The sequence below is a fragment of the Tenrec ecaudatus genome, chromosome 5 (assembly GCF_050624435.1).
Source record: "Tenrec ecaudatus isolate mTenEca1 chromosome 5, mTenEca1.hap1, whole genome shotgun sequence".
Taxonomy (NCBI): Eukaryota; Metazoa; Chordata; class Mammalia; order Afrosoricida; family Tenrecidae; genus Tenrec; species Tenrec ecaudatus.
In genome coordinates, this window is record NC_134534.1 from 10,285,213 (window position 1) to 10,306,054 (window position 20,842).

The 20,842-nt window shown below is 44.4% G+C and overlaps 1 protein-coding gene across 1 annotated transcript in view; it reads left to right on the forward strand.

The window, feature by feature from the left end:
• Positions 1 to 20,069, forward strand: part of LOC142448582 (gasdermin-C-like) — a 57,135-nt gene extending 37,066 nt beyond the window's left edge. Inside the window, exons 4-12 of the mRNA XM_075550535.1 lie at positions 1,061 to 1,250; positions 4,989 to 5,157; positions 8,997 to 9,108; positions 11,164 to 11,220; positions 11,920 to 11,946; positions 13,964 to 14,103; positions 14,438 to 14,567; positions 15,006 to 15,079; positions 19,830 to 20,069. Of these exons, the coding sequence (XP_075406650.1) occupies positions 1,061 to 1,250; positions 4,989 to 5,157; positions 8,997 to 9,108; positions 11,164 to 11,220; positions 11,920 to 11,946; positions 13,964 to 14,103; positions 14,438 to 14,567; positions 15,006 to 15,079; positions 19,830 to 20,069 (1,139 nt within the window). The remainder of the gene's footprint in view (positions 1 to 1,060; positions 1,251 to 4,988; positions 5,158 to 8,996; positions 9,109 to 11,163; positions 11,221 to 11,919; positions 11,947 to 13,963; positions 14,104 to 14,437; positions 14,568 to 15,005; positions 15,080 to 19,829) is intronic.
• The last annotated feature ends 773 nt before the right edge of the window (positions 20,070 to 20,842 follow it).

Genomic DNA, 20,842 nt, shown 5'->3' on the forward strand with positions numbered 1-20,842 from the left:
CGAATGTAATGAGTATACTGGAATTTCCATTCTTCTCAAGGTTATCTGAAGTTTATGACCCACACACTCAACAGCCTTGAAATAGTCAATAAAACACAAGTAAACATTTCCTTGTTTGCTCTACTTTGACCCAAGGTCCACTTGATATCAGCAGTGTTGTTCCATGTCCTCTTCTGAATCTGACCTTGGGCAGTTCTCAGTCAATGTACTGCTGCATCCGTTGTTGGGTGATCTTCAGGAGAGTTTTGCTTGCACATGGTATGAGTGATGTTCTTCTATTGCTTGAGCATGTTGTTGTGTCACCCTTATTAAAATGGGCACAAATATGAATCACTTCTACCCAGTCGGCCTAGTGGCCGTGGCCTCCAAATTTCCTGGCATAGACTAGAGCGCTTCCAGTGCTTCATCAACTTGTTGAAACAACACAAGGAGTGCACTTTGAATCACCAGTCACTCCATGGAGAAACATGAAGCTTGCTACGCCTGTGACCTTTGGAATTGACTCAGTGGTATTCAGTCTGGTGCTTTTTGTTTTGTTTTGCTTTGAGTAGCCATTGAATGCCCTCTCACTAAAAATGACTCCATCTGCCTGAGAGCAGGACTGTGCTCCACAGGGTTTCCAATGGCTGCTTTCTAAGGAGCCTATCATGAGGTCTTGCTCATGAAATGCCTCTGAGGAAACTCCAACCTCCAGCCTTGGAGTTTTTCCACCAAGAACATTAGTCATTTGTTCCACCCAAGGAAACCTGCAGCTGTATTCCAAAATCCAAACCAAACCCACTACTATTGGGTCTGTTCTGACTCATAGCAACCCTATAGGACAGAGTAGGGCTGATCCCGAGGGATTCTGAGACTAGAAATATTCATGAGAACACACCTACCTCTCAAATAGCTAAGGTGGGTTTGAACCATCACCCTAGAGTTTAACAGCTCCATGCTTAACCCACTGTGCTAAGAAGGCTCCTGAGTGGGGAATGGGCTTCAGTCACCCCATTACTTGAACTACACGTTTCTATGTTAATTCTTGGCTAAACCTAAGGTCAACTTTTCTCCTCCCCAGAAACTGACTCATCAAAACCAATCCCCTTCCAACAAGCTGGGAGCCTGGAGACGAGGATTGAAGTGAATGTAGGGGCAGCCACAGGCCCAGAAATGACGGTGTTGTATAAAACAACAGAGTTAGAAGAAGTAGCTCTTGAATTTCAGTATGTTACAATTCCTCTCGAAACCTGGACAGAACTTCAGAACAGGTGAGCCCATGAGAAAGAACAAGACCACGTCAGCAGTGTCCCGGTGGAAGCTCTCCTCTTGGTTATGTGGCATCTAGAGGCTTTACTGCTGAGACTAGGAATGAGGATGATGGTGTCAGAGATTAGATGTCCCTTGTAGGACATTCATTTCTTCAATCATCAAATTGTCACTAAGGTTTACCTGGCCCAAGCCAGGGCATTTTCTATTGTCAACCAGGCATGTGAAATTGGGACATTGACTAAGAAAGCCTGAAGAAGAGTTGATGCACTTGAATTGTGTTGCTAGCAAAGAATATTGGAAATGCCATGGAGTGCTACAAGGACAAACAAATCTGTCTTGGAAGTACAGTCAGAGTGCACCCTAGAGGTCAGGATGGCAAGACTTCGCCTTAAATACTTTGTACATATTGTCAGGAGAGGCCAGTCCCTGGAGAAGGGCACTGTGGTTGGTAACGTGGGCCACTGTAGAGAGGAAAGCCCTCGGGGAGATGGACTGACACTGGCTGTAACAATGGGCTCCTGTGGTGTTGTGTTCTGTTGGCATAGGGCGGCGATGGGTTAGAACCATCTCAAAGGCACCTGACAACAACAATCCTCCAGTTAGTCAGTTAGCCTCCCTCCCCTTCATGGTAACCTTCAAAAATGTTTCCTTTTTTGTGTAACTTTTTGCTGGGCTTTTAAAGCCTTGGTCCAATATAATAAGGTGCCCTGTGATTGACTAATTCACAGGGCAGAATGTTCTCTGTGTTATGATAAACATAACATAAAGTTCATTCATGTTATAAGGTGTTTGCCAGATTTGTGGTTATCTTTATTGCTATATAGTATTGAAATCAAAACTTTAAAGGCAGGAAAGAAAAAGGAGCTAGGTGCAGCCAGTGTGATCATGAGGTTTCAATAGGAAAAGGAATCAGAAGTTCAAAAACAAACAACCAAATTAGTGTGAAGGGCTAGGGATGTAGCAGAGACCCAACAGCCTTCTGAGACTCTCTCAGCAGGGCCACACAGAAGGGAATGATAAATCCAGGGTGCAGTATAGCACTGATGAAACACAGAACTATCCTCTAGTTCATTAATATTTCCTCCCTTTACTATTATGATTTTTATTTGTCTTTTATCATTTTATCAGGGGCTTATACAACTCTTATCACAATCCAGACATACATCAATTGTGTAAAGCACATTTGTACATTCATTGTCCTCATCATTCTCAAAGCATTTGCTCTCTACTTAAGCCCCTGGCATCAGGTCCTCGTTTTTCCCCTCCCTCCCCATTCCCCTATCACTCGTGAACCCTTGATAAGTTATAAATTAGTATTTTCTCATATCTTGCTCTGTCCGAAGTCTCCCTTCAACCACTTTTCTGTTGTCCATCCCCCAGAGAGGAGGTCACATGTAGATCTTTGTAATCATGTCCCCCTTTCCCACCCACCTTCTCTCTATGTTCCCAGTATCGCCACTCACACCCCTGGTTCTGAAGGGATCATCCGCCCTGGATTCCCTGTGTTTCTGGTTCCTATGTGTACCAGTGTCCATCCTCTGGTCTAGCCAGACTTGCAAGGTAGAATTTGGATCATGATAGTGGTGGAGGGGGCGGAGGAAGCATTTGGAAACTAGAGGAAAGTTGTATTTTTCATCATTGCTACATCGCACCCTGTCTGGCTCATCTCTGAGATCCCTCTGCAAGGGGATGTGCAGTGGCTGACAAATGGGCTTTGGGTGTCCGCTCTGCACTCCCCCCGCGCCTGGTTTTTATTTGTTTTACTGCAGTAGTCACGTTAGATTTTCGTATGTTCATTTCTATAAATAAGATCATTCATGACATGAAGGCCAAGATAGATAACCTTCAGAAACAGCAACAGGAGTAATGGTTCCCAGAGGGAAGGGGGAAGAGACAGCATTGATGATTGTATAACCCCACTCAAGGGGAGTAAAAACAAGGGAACCGTATGTGAATGAATATATGGGATGGTGTAAGATGTGGGGGGAAAAAAGAAAAATGCTCATCCCTGGGCGTAGAGTGGGGTGAGGGAGGGTTTAAAGGGGAGCTGTTATCAAGGAGCTCAAGAAGAAAGAAAATGTTCTGAAACTGATTGTGGTAGGAGTTGTACAACTCTGCTTGACGTGATTGAACTCTGGGATGTTATAATATCTGGAAGAGCTCCAATAAAATGATTTTAATAGAATCAGAAAAAGGAACTAAGTCCTTTCAATAAATGCAACAAGAGGCATGTAATGTTTTTTCAATACAAAAGTGCTGAGATCGATTTAGTGACCGATATTCTGAAGGCAATAAACGGGACCAGTTGAAAGAGGACAAGGATTAAGGAGTATGTTAGGTCTCTTGATGGTGCACATATTTGACCTGAGGCCAGAAAGGTCACAAAATACAATCAAGAGAAGGAGGAAAGGAGTCTACATAGAGGGTCTACAACTCCTGGGGCAGGACACAGCCTCCTGTTTTCAGGAATCAGAGAGAGACTAGCTGGATGGAGGCTGGGCCAGCCAGGACAGAATCAAACTCAGGGTCATCAAGCCAATGGGGACCCATAGTGACCCAAAAGGCCAGGTCAGAATGCCCTGTGAGTTTCCCAGATTGTACCTCTTTATAGCATCTGCAAATACGTATGGTGGTAGGAATTCTGTCTTTTTCCTGAGGGGTGGGTGATGGTTTTGAACTGCTGAATTTGAAGTTAGCCCCCCAGGCAAAGCCACAAAACCACCAGGGCTCCTATCCAGACAGGACAAAGGGGGTGGTGGTGTAAAATGAGACTTGGAAGATAAGCCATCAGATAGGATGAAAGGTCTTGAAGACACAGAAAGGAGCTCAACTTTTACAAGGATTATAGGAAAGCAGGGACGGATATTCAGTAACCTCTGCCCTCATAAAGGAAGATAAGCACTTCAGGAGTTGACACACCTGGTACCTAGAGTTTTAACCCCGTGGTGGCCTTGTGGTTAATCAGTGTTGTGGCCTCAACCTTAAATGAAGATGAAATTTGTTTTCAGGGCTTCAAACCTCTCACATGTACCAGAAAACAATCGACCAATCCACCTACCTAGGACAGGGAATCCATTAAGACCCACATGTGCTAGTCTTAGAAACGATCCAGGATCCTCTCTGGTCCTTCCTGCTTTATCCATTTTGTTCTAGTTCCCAACATGATTGGGTCATCCCTGTGCATTTCCCTAGAGGCTCTTCTTGATCATCTGGATTAGTTTACTTCTAGGCTTTTCTACTGGGGTACCCTAGTAGGTAAACATATACCCCTTATGGAGCCCAGGTTGCATAGGGTATTATGCCTACTGTAAGGTCAGAAGTTCCAACCCACCGGCCACCAATCTGGAGAGAGACAAAGCTTTCTATGCCCATCAAGGGTTGCAGGCTCCGAGTTCTACCTTGTCCTACAGAGTTCTGTGGGTCAGAATTGACTCTGTGGCAGTGAGTTTGGTTTTTGGTTTCTCAAGATCTATATTATTTAACAACATGAAGATGCCCTTAACAATAGGGCACACATACTCTTCCACCCTACCCATCAGGAAAAAAAATTGTTCTGTTCCCATAGGTAACTGCGCTTCTTAAGTCAGGCAGTAGCTTCCAACCCATTGAGGATACACCTGTTAAAAGTGACATGTACTGTACTCCTTCTCAGTCCTCTGAAGAAGTGTGGCCTAGAACAAGGCAAGAAGCTTTCCTCTTCCAACTCTGATGCTTCTCTCCCTTCCTCACATCCCCAGGAAACGAGTAGAGAAAGAGTCATGGTTTCTGCAGCAGCTCCGCCGGAAAAATGCTAACCTTTACGTGGTGACTGAGATCATGAAACTGACCAAGAGTACACCATTGCACACTAAAGGAAGTGTGGAGGTTGGGGGAAAGTTATCCATCCCCCAGATTCCATATGTCAAGGTAAAGATCTGTCTTATAGTGGGATGAAGGTACAAAGGTCCAGCCAGACTTGCCTCCCTCCCTTTTGTCTATGAGTCGAATGCAGGGCCTCTGTCTGGGACTTGGGTTCAGACAGAGTCATTATTTCCCAATTCTCAGCTGCTGAGATGCAGTCACTTATTTAATATGGTCCTTCTAGCCATCAGCCCTTCTCGGTTGTATTCCTCTGTGCCCGTGGTTTTAAACTCATTGGGAGGAGTAGGTACAGGGAGGATTCACCAGGTCACAGTTTGATTAGAGGGCAAAGATAAATGGCTCTGCAGGGTCTGCTCCCCTCCCTCTTGCTCTCTGTTGATTGGAGAGTGCTGGAGTGTTCTTGCTGCTGCTTTAGCTAAGTTCTCTGCCTCAGCCTGTGAGCTACACTACCTGTGGGCCCAGCCAGACCAGTCTGTGTATTATATTGCTAGAGCTTGATGCTCCTTCCAGACCTGCTTCACCACTGCTGCTGGTGTGTATATTGTACATCGCTGGACTAGAGGCTGATGAATTTGACATCCCGTCCTTTCCTGCTTTGCTAAGCTCCTGAGCTACTCAGTGTTGGTGACCCACCCTGCTGCTAGTTTCCTGTGGGCACACTCTGCTTGCTTTGCCCCAGGGAGAACTCTGCTGTTTCCTTCACCTTGAACCCAGCACCACCTTCAACCCCCTTGTGAGTTGAAGGACTTCCAGTACATTAATTGTCCCACAGATGTGAATTGAATTGAACCTTCTATAGTGCAGTGTGGACTAATTAGCTGTCATATTCCTTCCCGCTGTATAAACGTATCCTCTTATATATATAAAATCATAGCTGTCCTGGTCTCCTTTCTCTTCAGAACCCTGCCTAACGCAACCTGCCTAAATTAAAATATGAAAAAATACACAGTCACCATATCCAAACGAATTAATCCATATTTAACTATGTCAACAGGTAGCCTACTGTCAAGTACCATGAGAGCTAAAATACGACCTTGGTACATCCTCAGACTGGCGCTGTTGTTAAAGCCTGAAAGAACCTTATTGGTCTGTTTACTTGTTCATGGTCAGCAATTATTTCTTGTGGCTACCCTGAGCCAAGAGTTAATGTAAACCATCTATATGTGACCTTACAGGCTATATATTCTGTGTTCTGATTGTCAATAGAATACCATCAAGGCCATCTGCTTTGTGATCAGTCTGGTGCTTCCTTAAACATTTGGGGATAGAAATACTATAGGATCCAGCTATCCCTTGATTTACAGAAAGAAAAGCCATGACATAAATAGATATATGGGACCCATGAACACTGCAGCACTTGCCACAAAACCAAAAATATGGAAAAGATCTAAATGCCCACCAATAGAAGAAATGGATTTTCAAATGATGCTATTTCCATACAATGGAAAACAACTCAATGCTGAAGAGCAAAGGTGAACCTGTGAAAAACTTCATTACATGTACCTCAACACTCTGTGATGCTCACCTTCCCTGCCACAATCACAGAAGACAAAGCGGGTACATAAGCAAATGTGGTGAAGAAAGGTGATGGTGACTGGTTATGAAAAGAGATAGTGTCTCAGGTGTTAAAGGCTTGAAGATAAACAAGCGGCTATGTAGCTGAGAAGCAACAAAGCCTACATGGAAGAAGTACAACAGCTTGTGTGATCATGGGGTGTTGATTGGATCAGGTATCAGGCACCAAAGACTCAAAGCAACAATGCATATCAGTGTGAATGAGGGGTCATGCAGAGTCGAGACCCAAAGCCCATCTGTAGACAACTGGTATCCAGAAGAGTCACTAGGAAGAGACAAGCCAGTCAAGGAGTAGTATAGCACAGATGAAACATAACAACATTCCTCTAGATCTTTAATGCTTCCTACTCCCTTCTATCATGACCTCAATTCTACTTTACAAATCCTGCTAGATCCCAACATGTACACTGCTACAGAGAAGACCTTGCAACACATGGAATCCAGGACAGATAAAGCCCTCAGGACTCATATTGGCAGTAGCGATACTAGAAGTATAAGAGGAGGTAGGGGAAGAAAGGAGGAACGGATCACAATGATTGATATATAACCCCCTCCCAGGGAATGGAAAAGAAAATGGAGACAGCGGTCAGTTTAAGACATGAAAAAAAAATCTACATCATCAAGGGTTCATGAGAAAGGGTGGGAGCAGGGGGTAATGAGCTGTCTCAAGGGATCAATTACAAAGAAAATGTGTTAAAGATAAGAATGGCAGCTTATATATAAATGTGTTTGACACAGTGAATGGATGTATAGATTGTGATGAGAGTTCTGAGTACCTAATAAAATGATTTTAAAAAAACTTCATTACATGAAGGAACCAGGAGGATATCATGCTGAGGGATAAGTCCACATAAGACAAATATTGTATGAGTTCACTATGGTAAGTCTAGAAAAGAGTATCACATTAAAAGAAACATTATTTGATGGCCTCCAGGGGTGTTGAGGAAGAAAGTATAAATAACTGGCCAGAGCAGAAACATAGGTTACCTTGTGCAAACAGGAGAGCCACAGGCGGTAAGAGTGAGGTCAGCAGGCATTAATGTTTTAATTATGGCAGAGACGACACTTGGAGGAGTGCAAGGGTTAACAGAGGCAAGGACCATTAGATACTCAATCCTGCGATCACAAGAAGGCAGGAGTCCACGCACCAACTGCCATGCAGGCTACATGAGTGTGGAAAGGAGAGTGAGACTACAGGCAGGCAGACATAGAGGTTGGACAGAGCATGCTTCTTCACGAACATTCACTTTTACTGCAAAGTAAAAGCTCCATGAATGTGGTGCCCACACAGGGGGAAGCTCCAAAAACTTCTTAGATGAAACCAAATGCCTTCAGGGAATGGCCTATGGGGCTGGGGAGTTCAGGATCATGGTCTCAGGGGATGCTGAGGTCCTTTGGCATACACAGTTCACAAAGACTATGTCCCCTCTCCTACATCGGTAAGTAGCCACGGGGATTTCCCATGCTCACGTGTAGCCATCTAAGGTCTCTCCCTGTTCAGAGCAATGAAGAGTGCAAAGACATGGAAACCATCAGTCAAATGGACCAATGGACCACCTGAAACCCAGTCTCTACAACACTGAGACCAGAATGAGAATGCTCCACCTGCTCACAGGAAAGGGTCCTAGATAGAGTGGAAGAGAAATCTGGAATAAAACTAAAATCATAAAAAGACCAGGTTTACTGGCCACCCCGAGAATGGTGGAACCCTTGAGATTATGGGCCTCAGCCACCCTTCAGGTCTAGAAATGAATTCACCCCTCACGGCGGAATGTTTGGGTCAACTTTATACAGGCAATAAGGGCAACATTAACACTATGGAAAGGCTCACACCTTGCAACAACCAACTTCTGGGAGCCAATAGGAAGGACAAAATGCAGAACGGTCAGGAATGAGAAATGGAAACAGGCAACACAGAAAGTGAGATGAGTGATGGAAGAGTGTGGGGATTGAAATCAGTGCCATGAAATAAAGTGCAAATGAATCATTTAATGGAAAGCTCAATTCCTAATAAAATGTTTAAAGAGAAGGGGAAAAATCCAAATGTTGCAATATAATCATTAAATTTAAGAATATGAAGATAAATACTGACTGAAATGGGACCAAAAAAAGTAATAACTGAAAAATCAGAAACCAGAAGTAGGGAGGTGACTGTTGTGGATATTTTTTGTTCTCACAAGCTTTTTAATCAATTTGTCTTCTAAATTGTTATATAGATGTATTATTTTGATTAGAAGTAAACATCAGGCTTTTCAATGGTACTGTAAGGCAAAGAGCTCTATATTTCTGAACCTGGTTTTTCTCCTCAGGGTAAAGTTCAGGGGAAACGTCTCAAAGTGCACAAGGAGAAGATGGACCTGCCAGAGGACACGGTGATAGCCTATCAGAGGAAGCAGCTGGTTTTCAAGGAGGATGGCTGGCGTAAGCAGAGGCTGAAGGAGGCGGGTGGGATGAGGGAGAGTCTGCAGGTCCGGAGAAGATCATGTGGAGGAAAAAAAATCATCCCCTAACAATCAGTTGCTGTTTCCGTTTGAGGATGTAGGAGGTGTCAGGATATACACACACGCATACTGTCCTCCAAAACCCCCTTCCAAGAATGTCTCAACTCCGTGGCAGATACAAACTGCCTGTGGGCAAGGCTCAAAGGGGTGCCCAACGTGGAAGTGTATTTACCCCTGAGAAAGTGTATTTACTGCTCATCCTAATCATCATTACGGATTCAAGACCTTACCAATCTCAGAAGTGCCACAGAGTTTCCCTAGATGACCCAGAACCCTGCTTCTTAGCTCCAGCAGATATTAGCATGATCACACAGTTGCAGACATTCCTAAACAACACACTGAAGACTTAGTCTTTCCCTCGCCCACTCACCTTGACATGCACCATCCTCCCACATACAGACTCCACGTGGAGAGACCCCATGGGGACGAATGGTGAGCAGTGGGACAGGGCCTGTGCTCAGCATCCTTGCTCTCCTTCTTCAAACGATGAGTCCCACCTAGAGCTCCGTCTGGGCTCAGTTCCTCCAAGAGGAGAGAATGTCCTCATGTTGCTAACACAGAAATACACGCACGCACACACTGCCCACCTCTGTATCTTCAATCCTCTGCCCAAGAAGGGTATTGATGCCAATGTCTCTACCATCAAAGAAACAGGCTGAACTCCACCATCTTACAGGGGTGCTCTAGTCTGGCTTCTGAAGAAACATCAACCCTGCACAAAGCAGGCAGTGTCCACTGAAGGACAGAGGTCTGCTCATGGCCAAGCCAGGGGGTTCTATTAAAGGCCATGGTTACTTAGAAAGGGTTGTTTATTTAGGAAGGAAATTAAAATAATCCACCTTAAAGTGGGAAGAATGCTGAACAAAAGGGTCAGCATCACAGAAGTCACTGCAGGTCACACGTAAAGGACGGGGAGTAAAGTAGAATGCGCCTGTTGAAATATTTTCAATCCAAGGAGGAAGGGAACTAGCCCTTACAATGTGCCAGTGCATTAGACCCTTGACATCCTTGAATTTATTGGGCATAATCGCATCACAGTCCAGACCAACAGTGGTCAGCAGGCAACTTCAACTCGGAGATTCTGCGTTTCTGAGGACACTTTTCAATGTCTGGCTTTTAAGAAGTAGATCCTTCGACCTGAGTTCCCAAGTGTCTCAAGGTGGACATAACCTGGAACTCTGCATTTAGCAACGGAGCTTTTTAACCTTTCACACCCCAACCAAGTAGCTTTTTCCAGTTGGCCTCTTCTCCCCACTAACTTTCCTCCCACTGCTCACTTTCTCAAAGGCTCATCCATCGAGTCTTGGTGTCATTTCCTTATCTAAATGTCATGCCCCAAACCATTGAAGTCCGTCCTCCAATGAATTCACTCAAAGGAAGGCGCCAATGACCACACGGTCCACTAGTCCCTCCTGGGAACGCTCCTCTCCTGCACACAGACATGACCCAGTTCTCCAAGACCTCCTTTTCTCCTCTGCTCCCCACAGGCTCTTTCCCTCATCAAATATTTACATGGTGGTCTTGTCCAGAGACAAATCTCTCCATGGGAAAGCTGCGTCACCCAGGAAGATGGCAGGGTGGGGAGTAGAGGAGGCAGGGCAGGAAATCAAAGGACAGCAGGAGGACAGTCCTACAGGATGAGGGCAGCAGGAGGCCCATTTCCTTCACAAGATAAGGAAGTTCTTAGATGCCAGAGCCCAGAATCATCACGTGAGGCACCTATTTATAATGTACTTCTGGATCCCCCTCAGAGAGCCTGACTCAGAAGACAGATTGAGGAAATCTGTCTACACAAGCAAAATAGGGAATCATTTTAACAAGCAAGTGATTGTCCTACCAGAAGTCCCCAGGCCACTCTGAGAAGAGCTGCCACAGTCTGGCCTGGCTGAGGACACAGTAGAGGCTGCAGGTACAAGGCAGTGACAATCTCCTCACAGAATAACTTAGCGCTCTCACCCCTTTGCGCCCCCTCCAGATATTCTGTACTACTCAGAGGATGATGAACAGGAAACTTTCCAAGACTTCAAAGAGGGTGAGTCCCAGATGGGGCCACCCCAGCCCTGTGGCCTTGACTCTGCATTCCTCTGACATGGGAATGGTCCTAGAGGACTAAAGATCCAGGAAGGGGCTAGATCAGGGGTTCTAAACCCGTGGGTTGCCACCCCTTTGGAGGTCAAACAGAGCTTACAGAGGGGTCGCCTAATACACGGGGGAGGAGGTCCACTTCCTTCATGAGATAAGGCACTCTGCAAGTACTGAAGCACATAGGCACCTGTGTAAGTGCAGCATCTGCATCCCTCTCAGAGAGTCTCATTCAGAAGACAGAATGAGGCCAGGGAATCCATTTTAACAAGCAAGTGATTCTCCCTCCACAAGTCCCCGGGCCACTCTGAGAGGAGCTGCCACACCTTGGCCTGGCAGGGGAGCCCCAGAAGCAGCAAGTCTAAAGCAGGTGAAAGACTCCCATCTTTCCTAACCCATCTTTTCCCTTACAGAAATGTTTTACTTCTCAAAGGTTTTGTATGAAATATGCCCTTATGGTGAGTTCTAGCACTGACACCCCTCCCACCACCCCCTCTCTCCTGCCTTTGGTGCAGACACTGACCTCTTGGGTCACTGGAAACCCAGACGGTCTCTTTGCAGCCCCGGGATCTGGGGTGGGAGTGGGGGTTTGCCTGAGGCTCATCCCAAGACCTCAACCATTCCTAAAGGGTCTGGTTTGCAATTTCAGGTTCTTCCTTCAAGAAAGAACATGCAGGTAAGACCCAGTGAGAAGGGAAAGGAAGAAGGACAATATACGAGGATTCGGAAAATGCTAACAGGGGAAAGGCGAGGAGGTGATTCATGTAAGTTTAGGGACTCCGTTCCAGAAATGGGAACAGAATACTTCCATTCAGGTGAGTGGACTTATTTTGATCCCTCCACAGCATAGCTCTACACGAAAGTCCAAGCCCCTCCCGATTGTGGTGGCTGATGATGCCAAAGACTTTGTAATCTGGTCTCCTGGGCAAAGTGTGTGGGGATGGACAGGAGAGAGTTGGGGAGGGTGGGATGGATGGAGGCTGGTAAAACCACCCATCCTCTGCAACTCACTCTTGAACGAGAAGAACTGACTTTCTCTTTCTTTCCAACACAGATGTTCTCCCAATAGGTGAGTGGGGTTGCTGGAAGCAGGAGGGAAACTGATGGGGTGAGCGGGACAGGTGGCCCCTGCCTGTGTCACCCCAGCTCTGTGGCCTTGGCTCTGCATTCCCGTGGTGTGGGAATGAGCCCAGAGAACTAATGATCCAGGAAGGGGCTAGATCAGTGGTTTTCAACCTGTGGGTTGCCTCCCCTTTGGGCGTTGAACAACCCTTTCACAGGGTCGCCTAATATATCCTGCATATCAGGTATTTACAATATAATTCATAACAGTAGGAAAATTACATTTATGAAGTAGGATGGGAAAGGGAGACCATCAATCACTTGCTGTTCTCTCTCTAGGAAGAATAGAGGAACCCCATTCTCAAAGTGAGTGTGCGCTTCGGGACGACCTACATGGGAAACCACAAGGCTGAGTATCCCACAAACTCACACCATGGAGCTCTAGTTCCTTTTTTGCCTTCTCTCCATCCCATTATTCATTTATTCCTTAGTGCATCCATGCAGGAAAAGTTTATGCAAAGGACCGAGCAACACAGATTCTGGGCACTGGGAGTATAGGGCGGATCATTCCAGGCACCAGGCATGGTGGGCTTGGCGCACAAGGGTGGAAGCCGGGAGGAGTAAGGGGACCAGTAACAGCAATGTACAAGTCAGACAGGAAGGCATGACTCTTCCAAGCATCCACTCTACTGAACGCATCTTCTCAGCAAAGAACACAGTGGTGACAGGAAGTCTCTGGGAGAATGAATGTCCCAATGAATGTCCAGCATCCACCCATCAATTACTTTTTTCTTTCATTATTATTATAATATAAAATTTTATAAAATATAAATATTATAAAAATTAACTTTCACAATTCAATGAAACCAGCTACATTAACCATGATCCCGTGCCATATTTTCTATCCTGAAAAATACAAGGCATGAAGACATAGCAATAAGGGGGATTCATGTATGCCAGGCACTAGCCCCAGTCACATTACACACAGAACTCACTTTGTCCTCACGATATGAAACAAATGCAGCAACAGATGTGCAAGCTAAGCTCAGCAACTGAAAATCTCACACTTGAGCCAAGCACTCAAAAACAAACAAAAACAAACTCCCTGATAGCCAATCAATTCTGACTCTTATCAACACTAGAGACTAGGAAAGCACTTCTCTGCAGGTTCCCAACTATAAGCTATTTATGGGAATATAAAGCCACATCTCCATCCCAAGAAAATCCACATCTGGTGGATGCGAAGGATTGACCTTGTGGTTGACAGCCCAAGGCAGAACCCACTCCATCACTGGGGTCCTTACTAGAATAACTAAATGTTCTTCCTGACATTTCCCAGAAAAGAACACTTGGTCATTTTCTTCCAGTGACCCCTGTTAATACCTCCACCTTAACCTCCCTGTATTCTATCCCTCAATGCAGACATGTGACACTGTCCCTCTTTCTATGCTATCACGGCGTCTCCATCCCCTGCATTGGGCATCTCACTCACAGAAACACTTGGGGTCAGCCGGCAGCTGAAAGAACTAGAGGAGTTTGGCTCCTTTGGATGGGGAAGGGCTGATGATCCCAGGAATGTGCTACTCAGTACATTGTTCAATTTTCTGCTTGCTGGTGATCTCTCTTGGCAGATTTCAATCTTCTACAAGAGGAGATATACAAAGAGATGAAAGCCTTGGACAGCGTCCCAAGAAAGCTTCGAGATACCCTATTCCATAGCATTCTGGCTATGCTCAAGGACGGGGAGGATTTTCAGAATCTTATGGATCTGGTGAGGAGAGCAGCCCATTGGTGCACGGGGGAAAGGGGTGGGGTGAACAACACAGAGGGGACAGACTTAGAGATATGGATACCTAGATACAGAATAAACACGGGGAGAGGAATGGAAAAACACCAGAGGAATGAAGTTTGATCAGAGGTTCTGGTTCCAGGGAAAATCACCAGGGCCAAACAGTACAGCCCCCACATCATAGACATGCCCTGGGGAGATGGAGAATTCTCAGATTCCTCTCACTCTTTATTCATTTGGAGATCTAAAACACAATGGGAAAATGACATGTAATGGTATTATTGTTATTATTGCCATTGATACTCATGTCCTCTAGTTGGAAGAGAACCGCTCAGGTCATTTGGAAGGCCATGGTGGCACCATCCTAAATGAACTACAAAAGAATTATGAAGATCCATGGGCCATCCCAGTGCACTGCATCCTTTACCTGCTGGAAGCCATAATGGGTGAGAGTGATTTCAGGGGGAGGGAGATTCACAGGCTGGTGCCCCGGGCCCTTGAACAGCACGCATTAGAGGCCACATCCCAGAAGCCCTTCATATGCCATGAGTTTTCATTCTCACATCGCGCCTGTAACAAAGGGCATGAGGGCTTTGTGTAATAAACGTTTATGTGACATAGAAGACTGGAACCTAGAAAGCAACTGCCTTATGTCCATCCAGGACATCATCAGAGGGAAGGACCATAGCGCAATGGTTAATAGATCTGAAGACCATTGCCTAGGGCAGAAGGAAGACTTCCTGTGGCTGAGAACTCGGCTTTCAAGTCTAATGGGTTTCATCCCTCCCCATCAGGTTCCCCTCACTGGTTCTACTAGTTCCTGAGGGGCAAAAAGCCATCTAGATTCTTCATCACTTTCTTCCCCAAATGTCTCCCCTCCCTAGTGCTGACTGACATCCAACATGACCTGCTCGCTCAGTCCATGGAGAGGAGCATCCTGGCCCAGGAAAGAGAGCTGGTAAGGGAGCCCTGGGGGCTAATAGACAGGGGAGGGGGAGAAGGAACTGAAGACAAGGATGGTTCTGAGAATGACAGGATGCAGCTCCCCCTGGAAGGGATGATGGGATCCCAAGGGGGTATGTAAACCCTCTGCTGCAGCCTCCAAAGGGAGGGCAGGCAAAATAGGTGTGAGAGGACCTCACCAGGGCCTGGTTCCCCTGGCAATAGTTCTACATTAGTCACAGGGATATAAGTCCTGCCTTGGAAGCTGAAGGGAGATGAGTCTGACTGCCGCTTTGACTCTCTCTTGTACACGTTCTCTCCCTTTCTCTCCCCATAGAAATGTATGTTGCTACTAGATGTCCCTGAGTCAGTGCTGACACCTAGCACTGCTATAGAGAACACCACTCTGCCTGGTCTTGCCCCATCCTCACAATGAGTGTGTTTTCAGTCCATTGTTGCAGCCACTGAGTTAATCTGTCTCATCCAGGCTCCTCTTCCTTTTCTCATTCCTCTACTTAATCAAGCACCAGGTCCTGTTCCAGGGACTGGTCTCTCCTGAAACATGTCCAACATACGTGAGATGAAGTCTTGCCATCCTCACTTCTAATGAGCATTCTGTCTGTATTTCTTTAAAGACAGACTTGTCTGTTCTTCTGGTAGTCAAGGGCACTTTGAACACTCAGCATTAACACTGTAATTCAAATTCATCAATCCTTCACCGGCCATCCTGATTTACTGTCCAGCTTTCACATATATATCTCACTCAGTTGAAAGTGCCGTGGCTTGGGTGCAGCTGAGTGCTCAAAGGGAAATCTTCACTCTTGGCACTGTAAACAGGTCTGGTTCAGCCAATTCACCCAATGCAATACATCCTTTGGCATTTTTTGACTGCTGCTTCTATAAGAATTGATTATGAATTCAAGTATCCTGAAATCCTGGACAGGTTCAAGCCTTTCTGTGTTTAACATGAAGTTGTCTTGATCCTGTGATGAGGATTTTGGTCTTCTTTGCATTGAGTTGCAATCCATACGTAAAGTGACAGTCTTCCCTTTTCATCAGCAAATGCTTCAAGTTCTCCTGACTTTCACCAAGCAAGCTTGTGTCATCTGCATCGTCACAGGTTGTTCATTAACTGGCTTTCCTCCAATCCTGATACTACATTCTTCCTCCTATAACCCAGATTCTCTGATAGTTTGTTCAGCTCACAGATTGAATAATTATGGTCCAGGGATACAACCCTGATTGTTCAATGACTCCCCACTGTGTAGAGGTTCGACATGAATACAATGAAGTGTTCTGGAATTGTTTTCTTCTCAACTTTGCCCATGGTTTCTTACACAGAGTCAAATGCCATTGCAGTTGTTAAAATACAAGTGCACCCGGTTCTGTTCATCTCTGCTTTCAGCCAACATTCATCTCATGCCAGTAATGATATCTCTTGTTCCATGTCCACTTTATAATCAGGCTTGTATATTTGTACTTGTAGCCATGTTTGAATTATTTGAAGAGAATCTTACTTGCATGTGATATTAAGTCTATTTTTCAATAATTTCCACATTTTGCGGAGTCAACTTTCTTTGAAAGAGATACAAATATGAATCTCTTGCATTTGGTTGGCTGGATCGCTCTCTTCCAAATTTCTGGGCACAGACTGATGCATGCCTCCTGTGCTGTGACTGCTTGTTGAAATATTCCAATTGCTCCCGTCAACTTCTAAAGCTCTCTTTTGGTAAAAAAAACCCTCAGTGTAACTTGAAATTCGTCTTTCTGGACAATGGATTCTTGCTCATATCTACCTCTGTTCATTCAGTATTTTACCAAGACAAAATGTTTAAGCACAATTCCATAGGGTCCATTCTGAATTACAAAATCTCTATGAGATGGTACCGTCCCCCCCCCCCCCAAAGTAGATTTTTTCCCCCCATTTTTCAAAGCTCTGTATTTTTTTTTACACAAAACACCCTTATCACCTTAAGGTACCTTTAATTACACTTAACACAGTTGTCCAATCTGTGATTCCATTCTTTCCATTCTTGGAAACATGTTCAAGCTCATCTGTTTGCATGGCTGACAGCACCTCCCTCATATGTTTTTGTCACCTCTTCTATATCACCAAATCACTGTCCTTTAGCGTCCCTCTTCATTCAAGCAATCAAAAAGATGTATCACAGAGCAAGTTCTGGTGAGTAAGGTGTGTGGGGCCACAGAGGCATGCTGTTTTTTTGTGTGTGTGTGCCAAAAACAGGCATACTGAGATGGCTGTGTGTGTAGATCCATTGGCCACAAGTCAGGCCCTTTTTGTCACATACTGTTAAACAATCTTTTTGGAACTTCTAAGTAGAATGTTTGATTAAATGTGTGACCCAGTGGAACGAACTGCAAATGCACTGAAAGTGGACATTTTTATCGATTCGGGAAGTTGACAGACATCCAGAATGAGGTTTGTCATCAATCAACATTTCACCTTTTTGAAATAAGAAAACCACTCAGACACTTGAGTTTTTCCCATAGCGCTGTCCTGTCCACTGTTTTGAACATCACAACCGTTTCTGTGGCATTTTTGCAGAGTAGGAACCCAAAATTCACAGCTGCACACTGTTCTCTTAAATTGGCCATTACATAAAAGGAGGTTCAAGTGAAACTACTTTTATGAACATATTCACTTTGACCAGAGAGAACCATTCCAGGAAACACCACTGAGTGCACTAACCCAGAGTGAGTTGCCTCAATCCTGATTTTGGGGAAGGGACCTTCTCATATATATATTTTCTGAGACTGGAAATCTTTATGAGAACTTAATGCCTCCCGTTTTATTCTTGGAGCTGCAGGTGGATTTGAACAACTTGGGGTTCATAATACGACACTTGACAGTGTCAATTGCACTCCCAAACTTACTGATGGAATCTTTTAATATAGCAATTCAAGGTTCGATATTTCCCCTCAGTTCTTTCAACCTATGCTTTGCATACACTTTCAGTTTGGCAATCAGTGCACATTTAATTATAATACTTTATCTTTGCAAGCTTCCTTTGAGTCACTGTACCAAAAAGATTGACTGGTGGACAGTCAGGCACTTGAAGAAATATCATGTGATCAAGATGAAGACTTTGAAGGGAGAAGTCCAAGCTACACTCATGGCCGCATGAGAAAACATTTCTATTCAGCTATTTTACTTCATCATTTCTTCTCTTGGATTTTTACATCATCCAGAGGGAATTTTACACTCTCTTTAGACATCTACTTTGATTCCCACCTCTCTCTTTCCTCCGTCTTTTTAGTGACCGTATGCTTTCTTCATCTATGATGTTCTTGAGGCCACCCCACAGCTCATCAGGGCCTCACCTATGAGTGTCCATTGGGTCAGGTGTGTTCTTGAGATTTTTTCTACTTACATGAGTATATGAAAAGGTCATGTTTTAGCTCTCATGAACTTGCTTTCATTTTCTTCAACTTCAACCTGAACTTACATGTAGGCAATTGATGGCCTTTTCCATAATTGGTTCTGGACCATAACAGTGATGATGTGGTTTCTCATCAGATGTAGACTGTGTGGTTCCTGTGTATTCCATCTGGTGGATCAATGTGTACAGTCTGTTTGTATTACTCAGACATTCTTTGCATGATCATGTCCTGAGCCTTGCAGATTTTTACAACATGATTGATATCTAGCTTGATCTCTATCAGCAAGGCCACATTGTTCAACTACTCATGCTTCCTCTTTGGTCCATACTTTTGCATTACAATTATCTGGAATTATAAAATCATCTTGATTAAGTTGATCAATTTCAGGCTGAAGAAATTCCTCAATGACTTTATCATTAGCTATTTGGGTTTGTGCATAAATTTGACTAACAACTGTGTTCTTTAAATTTCCTAAAGGTTTGTAAATATCACCTTATCAAACATACCAGTGTGCTTTCAGATAGATCTTGAAATGTTTTGTCTTAAGAATTAATGTCATGCTTCATTTTTCAATTGACATTGCCCACATAGTAACCATATGCCAGTTTCCCTCAAAACCACACATACTATTCCATATTGATCTTATGATTTCCATTTTATTTCTTATTACTCCCAATTTTCCTAGATTCACATTTCATAGATCCACATTCTAATGATGAATGGATGTTAGAAAGCCTTTCTTCTTATTTTGATTTGGTCTCATCAGCAAAGGAGGGTCCCTAAAGCTTCGCACCATCCAAGTCATGAAGATAGAGTCTGCTTTGTGGAGCCTTGTTCTGAGTAACTTTCAACCTGAGGGGATTACTTTCTGATCTTCTATCAGAAAATGTTCTTCTCATAGGTTTTCAGTGGCTGCGTCTTCAGAAGCGGACCACTTCTTCCTTCTTCCTCATCTGCCTTAGTCTGAAAGCTCTGCTGCAGCCTGTCTACTACCTGCGACCCCACGGGTATTTCAATGATGAGTGGCATAGTTCCCCGCATCCCAGCAACACGCAAGACACCACAGAGTGATGAGTGCATATTGGATCTCTACAAGTTCATACATATGATCACAAATATATGCATTCACATATATACAGTGGTAGAATTTCAAACACTGACATTTATTCTGCAAACTGCACGTTGCTGCCAAGGAGCAAGATTTCTACGAACTTGTCCAGTATTTCAGGAATCGAAAGTCATGGCCAACATAGGACTCCTACTTTCCTTAAAAGCAAATCTTTTGGCACAGCCCTCAGTTCATTCAGAAGTGTTTTCCTCTTGACCTGAAAGGCCAACCTGTCCCTCTGACCCTGGTTTCCTAGGTGAAGAGCATCCTGCAGCCAAACTTCAAATACCCCTGGTGCATACCCTTCACCCTCAAGCCCGAGCTCCTCGCCAGCCTCCACGATGAGGAGCTGGACATCACCTATGGACTGCTGGAAGAGTGTGGCCTCACCATGGATCCACACAACCCCAGATCGACCTGGGATGCGGAAGCAAAGCAGCCTCTCTGTTCCCTCTATGGGACACTCTCATTGCTGCAGCAGCTGGTTGATCCCTAAGTCCTGCCTGAAAGATGCAGTCAGTCCAGAAATGCCTAGGTCCTCCACAGACCTCTGCTGTGAGTGTCTCCAGTGGGTTCAGGAGACGTGGGAGAGACAGAGGTTGACTAGGGGATGATTTGAGGGAACTCTCTGGAATCAGGGAAACATTCTGTATCTTTGAACAATTCATAACACTTATCAAATCATATGTTAAAAATTTGAGTATTTCACGATATGTAGATTTTAATTCCAAAAACTGTACACAAATCATAAACCATCATCAGCAATATGTTTTCTCATATGGGGGATGCTGATTTCAATATACTTTGGAACGCAGTAACAAAAATCAGGTGGGTGGAGGAATGGGTGGATGGCTATGCGGTGAAGTATGTGGCACAATGCTAATAATTGAGGGACCTGGGTGGAGGATATCCAAATTTCCTTTCTTATTTTTGAAATATTTTGTAAGACTGAGATGGTTTCAAAATAAAACGCTGTCAAATGTATATGTATATACATATTCAGTTCTCATTCAATGATGTTATGTTCTGCAAAGTCAAGAAAAGCGATGTTTGAATCAGTGAATAGAGAGACACTGATATAAGTAAAACACGAAGTTAGGGAAATTTAGCATCTGGTCACAAATTTCCTTAGCTGATGAATGCTTATCTGTGTTTTATATGTGTGTTTGTTGAAAGCCATTTAATAGACATTGTGAATTTGTCACATTGAATTTACAGCCAACAACACTAACTGATGCTGGATGAATCGTATTTAAAATGTTTTGCTCA